General features: G+C 39.6%; 1 protein-coding gene across 1 annotated transcript; it reads left to right on the plus strand.

Moving 5' to 3' along the window:
* Positions 1 to 6979: 6979 nt before the first annotated feature.
* On the plus strand, positions 6980 to 15327 carry LOC139622684 (transmembrane protein 26-like). Its single transcript, XM_071480185.1, has 6 exons — positions 6980 to 7333; positions 8228 to 8327; positions 8602 to 8676; positions 10867 to 11072; positions 11310 to 11389; positions 13478 to 15327. Exons 1-6 carry the CDS (start codon positions 7146 to 7148, stop codon positions 13765 to 13767), a joined length of 939 nt encoding a protein of 312 aa, XP_071336286.1. The 5' UTR covers positions 6980 to 7145; the 3' UTR covers positions 13768 to 15327.
* Positions 15328 to 15579: the final 252 nt, after the last annotated feature.

Below are 15579 nucleotides of genomic sequence, written 5' to 3' on the forward strand. Positions count from 1 at the left end.
ATAATTTACAGTTCTTGCAATACACTTTTTCAATTACAATATTCAATATCGACGTCTCTCATTTCAAACAAATCATCCATTGTGTCCATTCACGGCTGTGGTTATTGATCATACTTAATATTGTATATTTATATGTGTGTTAGGCGTAGTAATTCATAAGACAAACACTGGTTGGCCGAGTCTGAATGACTGCCATGACAATGAACTAATTGCCTGCAAAACACAATTTCACATTCATGGGCCACAATTACAGCTGAATTGTTTGATAATGTCAAGTGAGTCATTTTATTAAGCACCACACAAATGTAATCATGCGGCAGGGCAACGTGAATTCGAGTGTATATAAGTGTTAACATCACTATGGGTTTTGGGTTATTACTGCCGCAGCAAATGTAAATTTGCCTCATTGATGGAAAGTGCTCAGCTGAATCATAAATGTGCAAACCACAAACAAAATAGGCCGCTTCATTCCATCTGCATACACATCAGGACACACACGCATACACACACACAGTCGCATTTTATATCTCCCCATCTGAAACCAGGATTAGAACCATGAATAATGTATTTATGTAAATGTCTGATGGGTATAACTATAAAAGATGAGAGTGATTGAAAAGGTATTTTGTTAGATTGAGTTACAGCTGCCTGCGAGTTATGGATGTTTTCAGTCCAGAGACGGAGGCGAACACTACTGAAACTAAAAACTAAAAAAAAAAAAAGAAAAAAAAAAAAGAAAAAAGCAAAGAAATCACTGTGTCACCTCCACATCTGAGGAAAACATTAATATACTGTAGAACCTGATCTCAGCATTTATGAATTGCTTGGTGCGTTTCATACATCAGTCACTTTATTACACCCAGTGGTCAAACTATCATTGACTATGAAATCACTGAGGACAGTGACCTCAGTATTTACCATCTGTGTAATGCATCACCACTGCCTTTTCTGTCAAACACTGGATTGTTATAAAACGGGCATAAATGTCAGCAGACATCTATAATCAGATTATTCACTGGTGCGTGTCAACCTCCCATCTGGGCTGAGAGTACTGCATGTATTATGTATATGTCAAATAACTGTGTATAGGCAATTACAATGCAGCCAGTTAAACAGGCAATTTTCAAGATTTGTCATAAGATATTCTATTTGAATAAGAGCTTCAGATGTCATCCGTGCAATACTGTTGTAATCTGAGTAATCCCTTTGATATATCTGCAAATCAGGACAAAGCAACCAGCCTATTTAAGAATGGAGACAAAGGATAAATTATGAAATATTACTGACAACTGCTGAATTGTTCCATTACAGCAGAGCAGGGGAAAAAAATACAGTATTTTATTCAGAGCCCAGAGCGTGTGCATACATATTAAAGAAAAAAAAAACTCCAAGCATTAATAATTTATCTCATTTTATAAGGCAATTTAGCAGTCACTTGAAGTTGCTATGGTGACAGGGGGGTATTTTGAGACAACTAATGACCTATGCAAAACCCACTCACTGTAAACTTCACTCAAGCTAAATGAGATTGCTGTCTGTGCTGTGTGTGATACATGGCTGAGAACTTAATCCCCACGCTATGCTTGGCCTTTTTCTGCACAGGACAAATTAAGGTTGTTAATATCAATGTAAAACATCTGTGGGCTGTTTACTGTACAGGGAACATGAGCCGAGCAGCAAGTAGCAACCAGCGCTGTGCTGCATAATAGTCTTTTGTTTTGATTGCTAATGCAGAATTCATAACAGTTGTCAGGATAAGGTCAGAAAAAAAAAATCCAGCGAGTGAAAGGAGAATGAATACTCATGATATGTTTTGAATGTAACTCAATATGTTTCACACTAAATCCCCTTCAATATCGCTTTATTTTTCAGCTTACGTCAAAGATTCCACACTGGGAAAGCTTTGAAGACTCGCTCTGTTCTGAGGCGAATCATATTTGTCCAATAACTGCTTGGCCTGTTGCAGCTGTCGGGGCTGAGACAGAATGAGTCATGTGTTACCCATTTAAGTCCAATTTCTCCCATGCAAATGCCTGACATGTGTGACTCTGCAGGGCCCTGAGTCAAAACAGTATTTTTGAAATGAGCGGAGAGAATCAAGGCCAGATCTGTGTGACCATTTAGCCACCTGCTTCCCCCATGACCTGCATACACTGCTTAAAGAAAGTTTATATTTGTGGAAACAATCCACTTGTGTTGTCTCTGACATAGCTTTAAAGCAGGCGCAGCTGCCATGAAATTAAATGAATAAACAACGGGGGAGTGGATTCAGCGGTTTCTCCTTAAAAGGAGCTCTCTTTCGGAAAATATGAGTTATATCCACCGAACTGTGGTAACTGTGCAATGTCAAAACAAAACATTTTTTCATCCCTAAAAATAAATTGACACACTCATTGAGCAATAGCTTCTAATTTTAATAACACCTCATCAGTCTCGCCCCCTCCTCTTTACATAATGTGCTGAGCCTTTTGTCCATTGGCAGAAATGTGAGGTTGACTAATACATGTGTGACTTTCAGAGCTGTTTTTGTTCTGCTCCTCCTGGAAGCTGCGGTGTTGAGTGCCACCTGTTGGGTTACAACAGTAATAACATGGAGTGTGGTGACAGCTGTATTACACAGGATTACAAGGGTAATTTACAGTGGAACATAATAGCCAAGTTATTAATTAACCAGTCTTGGGAGAGACGTAGCTGTTGGTCACAAATTGCTGATAAAAGCTGGGCTATCAAGTCTTGAGGCTTTCAAGTCTTACAAAAAATGTATTTCCAAGAGTAGGTTGCAGAATACAACCTGAAATGTCCCCATTGCCATGAATATTTTGCTGTTTCCCACTGTGCTGTTGATATTACTATCTTAATGCATGAAACATCAGTGTTTGTACTTGAATTTTCTTCTCATCAGGGTGAATAAAAGCCTTTAAACACCTGCTCAGGCATGCAACAATTAAACTGTCTGCGGAGGCCGAAAAAAAATGGAAATCACTGAGGGTTAGCAGATTTGTAAAATGAGATGACTCAACACATCTATTTTACCACAGGGGAAACTCAAGGCTAAGTAGAGCTTTAAACCAAGAGATAATTTATAGAAATATATATTATACGATGATGACAATGCAAAAAATACACTCTTTTGTGTATCTTAAAGACTTAATTCATACTTAATTAAAACATGCACCCAACATATGAAGCATATATAGTGATGTACCAATCCTGTACACTGGTTCGGCACTAACCCTTGCCAGATTTAACTGTGTGTTTGTTAATTTGTGATTATTTGATTGAGCACAGTGTTCTTTTGAATGAAATACCATTATCCAAAACAATTAAGGTCTTAACACAAGAGCTTGACACAGGTCTCTACAAGACAGGACCATAACATCTGCTAATAAATCAGTACCCACCTTAGGTGATATTTTATGTGCAATTAATCACATTGGTGATTCAGCCTTTTGACACTATTTACAGCCAGAGTCGACTGAAAAATCAGTCACTGCAATGAAATTGTGGCCACACAACAGACAAATATATAGAAGAATATCAACAAGGTTAGTGCATTTGCTTGAAAATGTTAGCCTATGAATACCATTAAAATAAAAAAGTTATATCCCCTCCACTGGGATATTACCTGCAGGTTGTTTTCCTCTGATGTTAACCACAGTAAGCTCAGAAACCAGCCTGATAAAGGTGAGAGAGCTGAATATGCTTTGATGGACTTATGCTGATGCTCTCTCTGCTCTGCACCTTGCTGAGTCTCAAAGTTGGAAACCATGGTGTGCAGTATGAATGCAAACACAACCAAGTTAAGGTGTTAATTTGGTAGCGAAAACATGGGATAGCCATCTACATCAGCAGTTTTCAAAGTCTAAGACTGAGGGCCTCCCCTCAGACAAACCTTGGAAAAAGGCTCCACCGTAGTTTACTTATTTTGTTTCATTCAATTCCTGGGTGCTTGTGGGATCATGATTATGTTATTTGATCCCATAGAAACTCAACAACTGAGCCACAATAGCCTAATACTGCTGTTTTACATAACTTGAGACTAAACCGAATACATAAAAATCTATGTCTTGAGGCCTTTACTATTCTCTGACTTTAGGAAAGTGGGGAAAATAGTTAAATTCCCCAAAACTACTATATCTCATAATTATCTCTTCAACCAAATCTAGGTTGATTTCACCCAAATCAACCAAATTAAGGCTAATTTACATTATCTCCTTTTGATAAGTAATCTAATCACTTGTAACATTTTTTCCCTTCCATTTCCTGAGCTTCCCATGAAACTGTTTGGACCCCCCCCCCCCCCCCCCCCCCCCCCCCTTTGAAAACCTCTGATCTACATGGTTTTTTTTGGCATGTAAACATAAGTTTCACTGAGGCAGTTTTGATTGAATGTCTCCCCCGATGAGTGTCTTCATCTGATTTCAGTTTTCACTTCTTTTTTTATACCTAATCATCCTTTATAGTTGTAAGAGATTATAACCAGCAATATTTAAAGCACTGATCTCACACTTGATACAGATCATTGCTCCACTGTGGTCCATTTTACTCTATTCTACATACCAATAATTAATGTTTTCTGCTGATGCAGCAAACAGTGCAGCTCTACACGAGCTTTGTATCAGTGCCGACTGAAGCAGCAGCATAGAGGGAATCACTGTTCTGTGATCAGTGACCAGAGCCCCTCGGCCATCTCTGTCATTATCATCTGCCCACAGCCAAGAGCTGAGTCTTGAACAGCACCCTCACACAGAATCACTGGGTAACACCAGGCCAGGCCTTGGGTATGATGTTGGATGGCCTTTCTGTCTCAGTCAACAGAGCAGCGTTTGTTTCTCTTTTATGACTGACTGAATGCCTGTCTTTCACTCTCTGACAGAATGAGATGGTGTAGTCAAGGGAACACTCTCGACTAAAATTGGTTTGATTTTTGTTTCAGTGCAACTTCTTTTTGTTTATTCTAGACTTCAATAGCTTGGAAACCAGGAAACTGGATAAACACTGGGGACATGCTTCACAAAAACACACCAGCGGTTTCTTAAACTAGAATTACTGCCTCGCGGTTGTATGCCTGCCTGCGCCAAGGAGGCAAGTTGCAGTTTACATCAATGTCTGTGCAGAGTCATGTAATGTGTAGAGTGAAGACTTTGAAGGACTTCAACAAAAGGTATTATGTGTACTTTATCATAATTAGTGCATTCATTCTTGAGTTGTAGCCAAAAACATGTTTTCTGGGGTCACAATGATCTTGATCTTTGACCTTTGACCAACAAATTCTAGATCAATTCATCTTTGAGTCCAAGTGGACGTTTGTGCCAGATGTAATAAAATTCCTTCCAGGCATTTTCCAATGTATTGCATTCACAATAATGGGAAGGATGTGAAGTCACAGTGACCTTAACGTTTGACCTTTGACCATCAAATTCTAAATCAGTTCATCTTTGACTCCAAGTGAACATTTGTTCCAAATTTGAAGAAATTCCCTGAGGACTTTCCTGAGCTATTGTGCTCAAGAGAATGGGATGGACGCACAATGAAAAGCCTCTGTCCACTGCTGTCGCCTGTACAGAGGCATAAAAACACAGCCTGCAATCTTTTTTTGACGCAGTAGTGACACAACTCTTCCTGCATGCAGATGGATAACCTCCACCCTACTTTTATTCACCGCCTGAAATTCTCATTGTGATTTCACGTGATCCAGACCCAGGGATGATGACAGACAATTTGGAACAAAGACAGGAAAAGTTTGTCTCCTTTCCAAGGTCACAGGCCTCTCTAACTGTTTACTCGCTCCTGCACTTGCTGGCCTGACTGATTTGAATATAAATCAACTCAGCATGCAGCCAAGTAGAGCAAAATGACTTGTGAGTGTGTATGTGTGTGTGTGTGTGTTTAGACTTGGAAAGCCAGGGTGGACTTAGTCTAATGTATTATTTCCTGCATAGGGAGATAATAAGATATGTGATTAGACTACATGATCACAGTGTTACATTGGACTAATCTTAATAACCGATGATAAGTGCATGAAAGAATCAGCTGATTAAAGCGACATCATGTGTTTTACGTAACTGTTTTTGAGTGAGTGTTTAAACCTTCTTTCATGTTTGTGTAGTTGCTAGAGTAATTCAGGCAATTACACACCCGTTGGTGTAATTGGTGGAATGCAACTAAGTACATCTAATCAAGTATTACATTAAAATACAAGGTTGAGGAACTTGTATTTATATGTTTGCTGCATCTTACGCTACGTCAGAGTGAAATCTTGTACTTTTTATTCCGCACTACCTTCATTTGACAGCTACAGTTAAAAGTTACTTTTTCAGATCAGAACTTTAAAACCTATATAGATCATTTAAGTATGTCATATGTGAGAAATATAAATAGACAGACCACCAGTCCTACTTCAGCCTGAGGTTGCAAATTATGAGTTCCCTGGAATTGAAACTGCAGAGGAAGTGCTCTTGTTACTTCTGGTGAATGAACAGATGACGTAATACTGCCCTCTCCTGTACACACAATAGTCTACACTATAGCAGGGGTTGCAGGGATAACAAGGAAAAATATGTTATGAGTGAAAGTTGAACGAATATGATTTATGCAGGGAAAAATAACCAAACCGTGCTGAGCTTTATTTCACTAAATTTCAACATGGATCCGCTGCTTCCCCTATTATTGGTAATGACTGATGAAAATTGTATGGTCTGGAGATTACTGCTATGATATGGGGGCATTAAGCTTTTTTTGGCTTCTGAGAGGGGGGGGGGGGGCATGCCAGAAAAGGTTTGAGAACCTCAGCATGGAGTTTGTGATGGGCTGATGTCGACCATAAATCACTGAGTACACCGGAATCAGCTCTGTGGGGCAGCAGCCTATTGAGTCCAGATTTATCCAGCAGCACAATCACTCTTCACCATCTGATCCCCTGTCAGGGAAAAAAAAAAAACTACTCTCTGTAGGCGGAGCTTCAACTTTGGGACTTTGTCCGAAGAACTAGATCCAACAGTGACCCCTCACACCGGCCCCTCTCCCTCTCCCTCTCCCTCTCTCTCTGTGTGGAATCTAGCTGCAGCCACAAGTTGTCTGGGAAATTTGGGCGAGAAACCGGCAGAGCTGCGGTGAACCTCACTGACCTGCAGCCAGCCACCGTGATGGGTCTGATTGAGTTTACATGTGCGGTCGTTACCAGGGCGCTTTTCATCCTGGTCTCTCTGATCGGGGTCTGGAGGGTGACGATGGTGAAGGATGGTTACTACTGGTTACTGACTTTCCTCTTTGTGCCGCTTGTCGTTGAAATGATAGTAACTCTGAAGAGGCGAAAGGGAAAAGATTACAAATGGTAAGACGGGGTTGCATGCAAGTAAGTGTTTGTAAATGTGTTGTAATATTGTAATTGATAGTGTACTTGAGGAAGCATTACCACCTTGAAGTTATGTATTTTTGTGAAAAGCTAATCCCAACTGTTGTTGGGGTTTTACATATTTTCTTTGTGATGAATAGATTTACTGTATCATGCATTTATACGTTAAGGTTGGGTTATCTCTTCCCTGTCTTCACCCCTTCCTCCAATTCCCTAGGTACTCTGCATCCTGCTTGTCCCTCTGCTCCTATTGTTTATCTGCTTCTGGGACAGTGAGGATGGGGTGGTACCCCTTAACTCTTATGACAGGAACTCAACTAACCCGCGCAGTCTTCCTCCATGGACAAACTTAATCTTTAAACAATATGCTTTATTTCATTCTCCTGACATGTACAGCTATTTGCTGAATCATCAAAAACAGCATGCACTTTAACACGACATGTAACAAAAACCAGCACAGTGCAGTATGTTAGACTACATTTGTTTCAAAGAGAAGCATGCATCCGTTCATCGAATGTTATCATCCTCTTCAATTATTTAGCCTTAGAAGAAACAGATGTTTGTGTGGGAGTACCCTGAGGTATTCAGCTGAAAGCCAAGAGACAATGAAATACCCAGCTGTGGGGCTTGCTAATGGTTGTTTTTGTTATTGATGAATCTGTTGATTATTTTCTTGATTAATTGACTTCCGAGAGTCCAAGGTGACATTTTAAGTACTTTTGTTTTGCCAGGCTAATGGTCCAAAAGCCAAATACATTCATCTATTTGACCAGTCACCTAAACATTCAGCTCTACACAACTGTAATAATCACTAACCAATATTAATGAATTCTGGGCATCTTCATGAAGTTGTGGTTGTCGGTTGTCTTGCAGGTTTTCTCCTCCTATCTTTCTGTTTCTCATCAGTATCATTCCCTCCATCTGGCTCCTGGAGCTCCACCTCAGGCAGACCAAAAACAGTGACACTGTTGAGGTACTGCACACCAGAAACAAAAATTCTTATTCAGTGTGTAACTTCTTAAAATAACCGTTCTCATGTTTTCCAAACATGTAACCTAATGACAGATGTTTGGTGGGTGGGAAGGTTGTAAAAACTCCAGCTCTTTGCACACAATTAATTCATTCCTCGATTCCATCACATGCTTCACTTGCTTTTAAACTTGAAGGTTGTAAGTTTTAGCTACAGTGAAAAGTACAAATAGTTTGTAAAATTCAGTCTGTGAAAAGCTTTCTTCATCTCTTTTCAGTGCAAAAAACTCGACTCTTACATTCTTCGTGATCCGACTCAGAACAAGACCTTGACAAACCGCACGTACCAGGAGGTAAGAGTGAAAGACTGAAAAATTTATTTGTTTTATTGTCTTTTATTTTATGTCTGTAAAGAACAGAAGTGAAAACGATGATTCAGTTTTGTTTTTAACAATGTATTTCTTGGAAATCACTTACAATGCACTTTGGATTAAGGACAAAATGTAGGGTACTGAAACTAAACAAGAGCTCCTACGCCAACATAAAGCAATTGTCCCTCACTTGTAAGTCACTTTGGATAAAAGCGTCCGCTAAATGAGTAAATGTAATGTAAATGTAGAACAGCACCAATTTCTCAAGCTCTCAGGAAAATAGCTTTCAGACTTGACCTCATTCTCTCCAGTCAGTGTTGCTCTTCTTTACCATGATTCACTATTTGATCATAGATCTGTCTTGTCATCACCATGAGGCTGCCAGGAAATCAGACTCCAGGAAGTCGCTTCCCCATAGAAACAGAAAAAAAATAGTCATAAACATGACCTTCCTGTATATATGTGCATATATTCCTATCTCTTAATTTATACTCTTGTGTCCATATATCAAATTTAGGAAATTGTAGCTAGTTACAGGAGACAGTCTGATAATCAGTGAGATGGGTCAGCAATCGAGTGAATGATCTAAATGGAGATTACTGTAAACTATTTTACTAATGCTCCACAGCAACTCCTCTTAACTGTATACTGAAACAGCTGCAGAAATATTTCTTTTTGTTTGTTATTATTCATTATTGTCTTTTTTTTTTTTTTTTAAAGCCAGATGTGAACTCAGTGTTAAGCTGTCGTTGTAAAGCTCTTCAGTGGAAAAGGTTATCTAAATCTGATTAGAAGTCAGTGTCAGGGTAAAATGGGATCCCATAGGAGTCTTACTTGGTAACCAATGAGCAAATCTTCAGATAGTTTCCCTAATTGCTAGTTTGAAAACAAATGAGTAAGATAAGGGATAATTCCATGAATACAGATGTGGATTCTGGGAAGGTCCTCCTCTCTTCCTCATCTCTATTTTGAGATAAGGTGATTGTGCTAATAACAGGATTGATGAGGGAATCTAAAGAATTTTTAACGCAGCCAGCAAGAAAATCAAATAAAAAGTAATTTGACGGTTGATTTGTTCAAACACCCTCCTATTTTGCATATAAAATTGGGTTACAAAAACAGACTAAAAACTAAAAACTTACAGACATTTTAGTTTTATCAGTTTTTCCACAGTCAATACAGTCCTATTACAATAATAGTTTAGGTACATCCTCATGCAGAGCAGACCTTTAATATGAATGTCATTATTTGGGTTATTTACAGGCTTAAATGCTCCTATGACATCGCTTTGAATTTTAAGTGATACAAGAAGTTTTAACTTAATATTTTACAAATGGCAATAACAGGACAAAAACAGCCAACAAAGAATCCACATTTTCATAACCACTCACTTTACCAGATATCCCAGCCCACTTTATCAGACAAAGTAGTAAAATATTATCATCACAATAGGGCAGCATTTAAATCAAGATGAACACAAACTGTAATTGTGATCTGAGGGCAATGGGAGCTGTATTTTTGCTTTGCTTCCTATTAAAACCAGACTGGGAGTTGGCTTTAGAAACAGACCTTAGAATGAACTCAGTGCTGCAAAATGTAAAGCAGTCTGGTAAGCATTATAAAAATAATTTACAAAGTCATTAAAATGAGAGCTCAGAGACTTGCCCTGCAAAGGGCCACGTTTAAAACAACAGACTTCTTCACATGTGAGTGAAGCTCCAACATCTACATGAAAACTGAAATAAACCACCACATTCTCAGTTTTATCAGTTCCAACAGTGAAGATGGGGAAATAAGAAAAGAGAACCAGTAGGGTGGGGCTGCAGATCACAATGTAACACACACAATTTCTGCCATTGATAACAAACATAACAGCCTGAAAACCAGTGTGCTCAGTGATAGTGAGAGAGACCATTTAAAATAAGCTGTTATATAAACTGCAGCTAGACCACCACCACACCCATTTAGCCCAGGTGAATTAAAAAGCTAAAATTCGAAGAAAAAAAAAGGCTAACCCTAACCCTAACCCACTAATAAGTATTATCTGTGTTGATAAAGGGGGCTAAATCTAAATTGAGAGTAACTGAACCTGACTGAAGAGATGCAGCTTTCCCAGAAAACCTTTTAAGTTGTCGACACAGAATTAACTCTGAATCTCTTTTCCTTGCCCAGAATATTAAGGAGTTATCAGCCGTCTGTGCCAACGATTGGATACTGGCTCTTCATCAGATACTGCTCATCCTCCTCATCGTAGGGAAGTGGCTGCTCCCTCTGGGAGGCGGAGTTACTCGAGACGAGCTCTCGCAGCTTCTCTTAATTTTCGTTGGCACGGCGGCAGACATCCTCGAATTTACTAGTGAGACGCTGTCAGATGTCAAGTGGGTGTCTAATCATAGGCTTTCATGAATACTCTTTATAGTTTTATGTATGTCTACATCGCATGCATATGAGTATGTTCACACTTCTATGGTTAGGTTACCCAGTCTGTGCCACGTCCTATCCCTGAAATGTTGACATTATATCAGTGCATTAACTGAAAAAAGCAGCATCCCATTGACATTTACCCAAAACTCATGGGATTGACTTTTACTATATTTTCCATGTGCCTTTTGCAGAGACAACAGTCCTCAGCTGGTCTACATCATCTTAGCTGTGTGGACTTGGAGCATGTTGCAGTTCCCCCTTCATCTGGCCGGTCAGTGTGTGTTTGTGTATTGAACCAATAACTTGTGCATATTTAACAGTTACAGCCGTGTATTGTTGTGCAAAACCTCCTCCCAATGTGGGACAATCTAAACAATGTGTTTAGAAATTGGCAAAAGCATCACTAACGTCAACACCAGTGTTCTAAGTAAACAGTGAAAGTTAGTTTAGCTGAAATTACTTGCTCTTCTTTCTTCAGCTATGTCAAATTATTAACCCGAAAAATCTGTTTTCATTTTCCAAGCCTTGCATTAACAACAAGAACTTAGCAAGGTCCCTACTTTCAGACCTATATAGTAAAAAAAAACAAAAAAAACAGACTGTCTGCTATATAAATGCCAAGTCTTTAGAAGGAAATCCAGTCTAAATTACATAAATATTTGGGCTCCACATCACAGCTTGGTTGATAAGGGGGAAATCATTATCAGGCAATGCCCAACTGTCAAGTATCTTTCCGAAACTTACTAAACTGAGCGCAGAAAACAATGTAAATGTGCCTGCTCAGGTCTGAGGTAACAACGGATAGTGTTTCATGAAAGAATTGTAATTGTCACAAATGGTGTAAGCAGGGTAACAAGGACACAGAGGATGAGGCCCAAATGAAGACTCCAGAGGAAGAAGTTCAGTGATAAACAAAGAGGAACAGATGCTTACAAATCTGGTAATGAACAGGCAGGAATTTAAAGTCCAGTAAACAGGCAAAAGGGTCAAAACTTAGATAAGGCACGCAAAAAGAAAAGATACGAGGAACCAGGGCATCAAGCTCACAGTAACACAACACAACGCTCTGGCACAAAGGAAGAGAGCTGTCTGAACGGGGTGCAGGTGGGGAGGGCTCAGGTGGCTGCAGCGCTGATGATGAGTGGGAACAGGTGTGTGGATGGGCAGGGCAGTCAGGTGAATGGGAGTCGGGAGGAAAGTCTGAGGACATCTGGTGGATGAATAATGTCAAGTCTGAAGAGGAGAAGACGTGGCCTGGGAGAAGTGAGAGGGGCTGGAGAGCAGGACAGAGTGTGAGAATAACGTGTTTAGAGACAGCACAACTTGGAAAAGACAACCCCCACTGATAATCTCAATTATTCATAACCGGATCTTAAATAATTTACAAATGGATGTTGAGATTCTTTATAAGCTAATGATTCTGTGGTGCATATCTTTACCAACCCAATGCATTTAGAGCACTTAGTGCTTGAATGTACGATGCTGACTTGTTTTAAATGAAGCTGCTTTCCTTCAGTATGTACAGTGTGTGTGTGTGTGTGTGTTTGTGTCTACTCATGTGAGTGTGCTCTTGTGTTAGTGTGAGGGTGTGGTTCAGTCCAGTACGTTTGAGTGCCAAGTAAACACAGAAAGTGTTGACATACAAACGCAACATGTTCACACATCTGAGTTTCAAAGTTCATTCTTGACCTTGGCGACAGTAGCTGAGAAAAGTTAGGTCAATTTAATAGCTGTGTTAGAGCTTTCGATCATATCACATGGTCTTCATTAGTTGGAGTTTCCCCAGTGGTCCCGGAACTGCAGACTGCGATTCAAATTCCCCTTGTTTCCTGAGTACTTTAAGGCGCCTTTGGAGTCTTGCTAACATCAACAAACAACTCCCAGCACAAAACAAAGGGTCTGTTCCTCAGAGCCTATTACTTTGTAGATTTGATTTGCCTTATCTCCAGTCTAATGTTACTCATTCCATTCCTATCATCTGTTTGTAGCTGATGCTATGATTCAGTCTTGTGTATAAGCTAATTTGGAACCTCTCGCTCTTGGTTAGGCTTTTAAACTCAGGTTAAAACAACTAAGCAAACAAATGGATTAAAAAATAAAGTTCCTTTTTTTCTGTTGTCATGTTTGGGACTTGAATTATTAAGGCACTGCCAGGCTGGTTGTATGTTTCCTTTACAGCAGAGACCAGATGTTGAAAAATGTAGATGAGTCCAGACGTAAGTAGCAGGAAAAGCTGATATAAAAAGCGAATGTGGAGTGCAGCAGATTACCCCGTGGCCATCTTGACAACTTTCCCAACTTTCCCCCAGTTTCCTCCTACCATCAACTTCTTGTGTTTTTGTCTCTTTATTTTTAAAAGTGGTGTCCTCCAAGCCAGATGAGGGTGAGCCGGGTGTCCAGGAGTCCCTCTTGACTAAACACAGCACGGACATATGGAGCATCGTGGAGGCCTTGTTCATCCAGGACGGGCCTTTTCTAGTGGTGAGGCTCACCGTCATGACCTACTTCAGCATCTTCCACCAGATGCTGGGTTTCTTCGCCATCAAGAACCTCTTGGTGGTCATTCTGAACTTGTACAGGTTGGTTGTTATATGCCAGGACTTCAGGCCCTCCAGCAGTAGAACCGACGGGGGCGACGCTGTCCCATGAGTTGGATGAGACAGCCCAGGAGGACGAAAAGGACGAAGAGACGTTGCACCCAGGGTTTTACAGTTATAAGAAACTATCAGGAAAATAAGGAAATGCTTCCTTTCTGTTTTCTTCTCACAACGTGCTGAACTTCATCAATCAATTAGTTGTAAATGATTAATGCTGTTGCGAGCAGAAAACTGTAAGCAACCATTTCTTTCACTTGTAAGGGGACGAAGTCGTCAAGTTCACAGTCCACACTTGGCTGCCTGGCATCCGGCTCATGTCAGAGCTCATACCTCACCTCGTTGATATTTCAGTCCCTCTGAACCTCATCCCAGCTCAGTTAAAACACCCTATTTTTTTTCATTACTTCAGTGTGTGCATGAATAAGCTGGGCTAAAACCTGATTTTAGTCATATATGAAGAGTCCTTGCTGAATGTAGAAGCTTTGACAGAATAACTGATTAAACTGACATTAAAATAAAAGAGGCGTCTGACAGAGGACACAGGAGGGGAAGGGGGGGAAACAGGAAAAAGGTGTGGGGACCCAAGTTAAAAAATATAATGCACATTCCAAAACCTGCTAGCACAATGCAGTGTATGAAAATAGTCCCAAAGCAGCACAATCTGCTTATCAGGGCAACACGAACAGTAACTGAAGCCTGGCTACTACTTGGATAAGGACTGGACAGATTCCTAATGGTGTGATGTCCGCTGTTTTGTTAAGCAGAAGTCAGGGCAGGAAGAACAGGAAGAGAGGAAGGCAGAGAGATATACTAGATGACATGAAGGCTCTTAAGTGTTGACAGAAGCTAAGATTGGGGAGCAGTTTTCCTGGTCTTAACCTAAGCAGGAAGATAAAACTGTGTCTGTGAAAACATCCTATCCTATGGTAGTTGGCTGTTTAAAAAAAAAAAACAAACAAAAACACTACATCAGCACTTGATAAGGATTTTGTGTCAGTGAAGTAGATCATGAATTCTTATTTTTCATATTTAAATGGGCAAGAAATCAGGAAGACAAGTAGGAAAGCACCATATTTTCTAACTTCGATGTTATTTGGAACCTCTTGCAATAATCACTCTTGAAAAATGAGAAATCTGCCATTCACAGGTCAAAAATCATCATCTCAAAGCGATTTTATGTTAACGGACACTCTCGGCAAAGTGGACTGATGGTTGTGAATTTATGACATGCTAGAACATAACTTGCCTTTTGTGCAATATCTTTGAAAATAACAGGACATAAAAGTGCACTCAGGTAAACAGCTCAGTTTGAGTTGTGTGTGTGGGGTATACCCTTTAAAACCACGAATTACTGTAGGCTTTATAATGCCAAACAATCAGTATTATGACTCCCTGGTTTATATGAAGACGTTAAGAAGAAAATCTCAGCACAAACTTTGCATTTGAACTTGTTTATTGTTTTTGTCATGTAATTGGTTTTTTTGTTTGTTTGTTTTTTTTATCCCAAATATCCCCAAAGTTGCATTATATTCAGATCTGTATGCCATATAATCATTGTTACATGTTAATGTGGCTTGACACAGTCTAATTAAAACAATCTGTACCATTGTAAGTGTCTTCGTATTTGTTTCTCATTATTTCAAAGATACGTCCTTAGAATATTACTTTTACACAAGCAGTGATTTCAATATAGGTATTAATACCTGTTTTCTGTGGCATATGTTGTAATATTTTATGTTAGCATTTATTTATTCAGCCGTTATGTTGCAAAGTACACATCACAAATGTAGTGTCATCTTACTCCAGTTTTTCTGATTCAGAGAATAAGCGATGTGAGGATGTTGAACAACTTCAACAATGGCTC

The sequence above is a fragment of the Trachinotus anak genome, unplaced genomic scaffold (genome assembly GCF_046630095.1).
Source record: "Trachinotus anak isolate AG129_WGS33_773 ecotype Australia unplaced genomic scaffold, CSIRO_AGI_Tana_v1 ptg000007l, whole genome shotgun sequence".
In the NCBI taxonomy this organism is placed as follows: domain Eukaryota; kingdom Metazoa; phylum Chordata; class Actinopteri; order Carangiformes; family Carangidae; genus Trachinotus; species Trachinotus anak.

Coding starts and splice junctions, on each gene's coding strand:
- LOC139622684 (XM_071480185.1), top strand. CDS start 7,146: ATGGGTCTGATTGAGTTTACATGTGCGGTCGTTACCAGGGCGCTTTTC. Junction 8,328..8,601: donor AAAACAGTGACACTGTTGAG/GTACTGCACACC, acceptor ATCTCTTTTCAG/TGCAAAAAACTCGACTCTTA. Junction 8,677..10,866: donor CAAACCGCACGTACCAGGAG/GTAAGAGTGAAA, acceptor TTCCTTGCCCAG/AATATTAAGGAGTTATCAGC.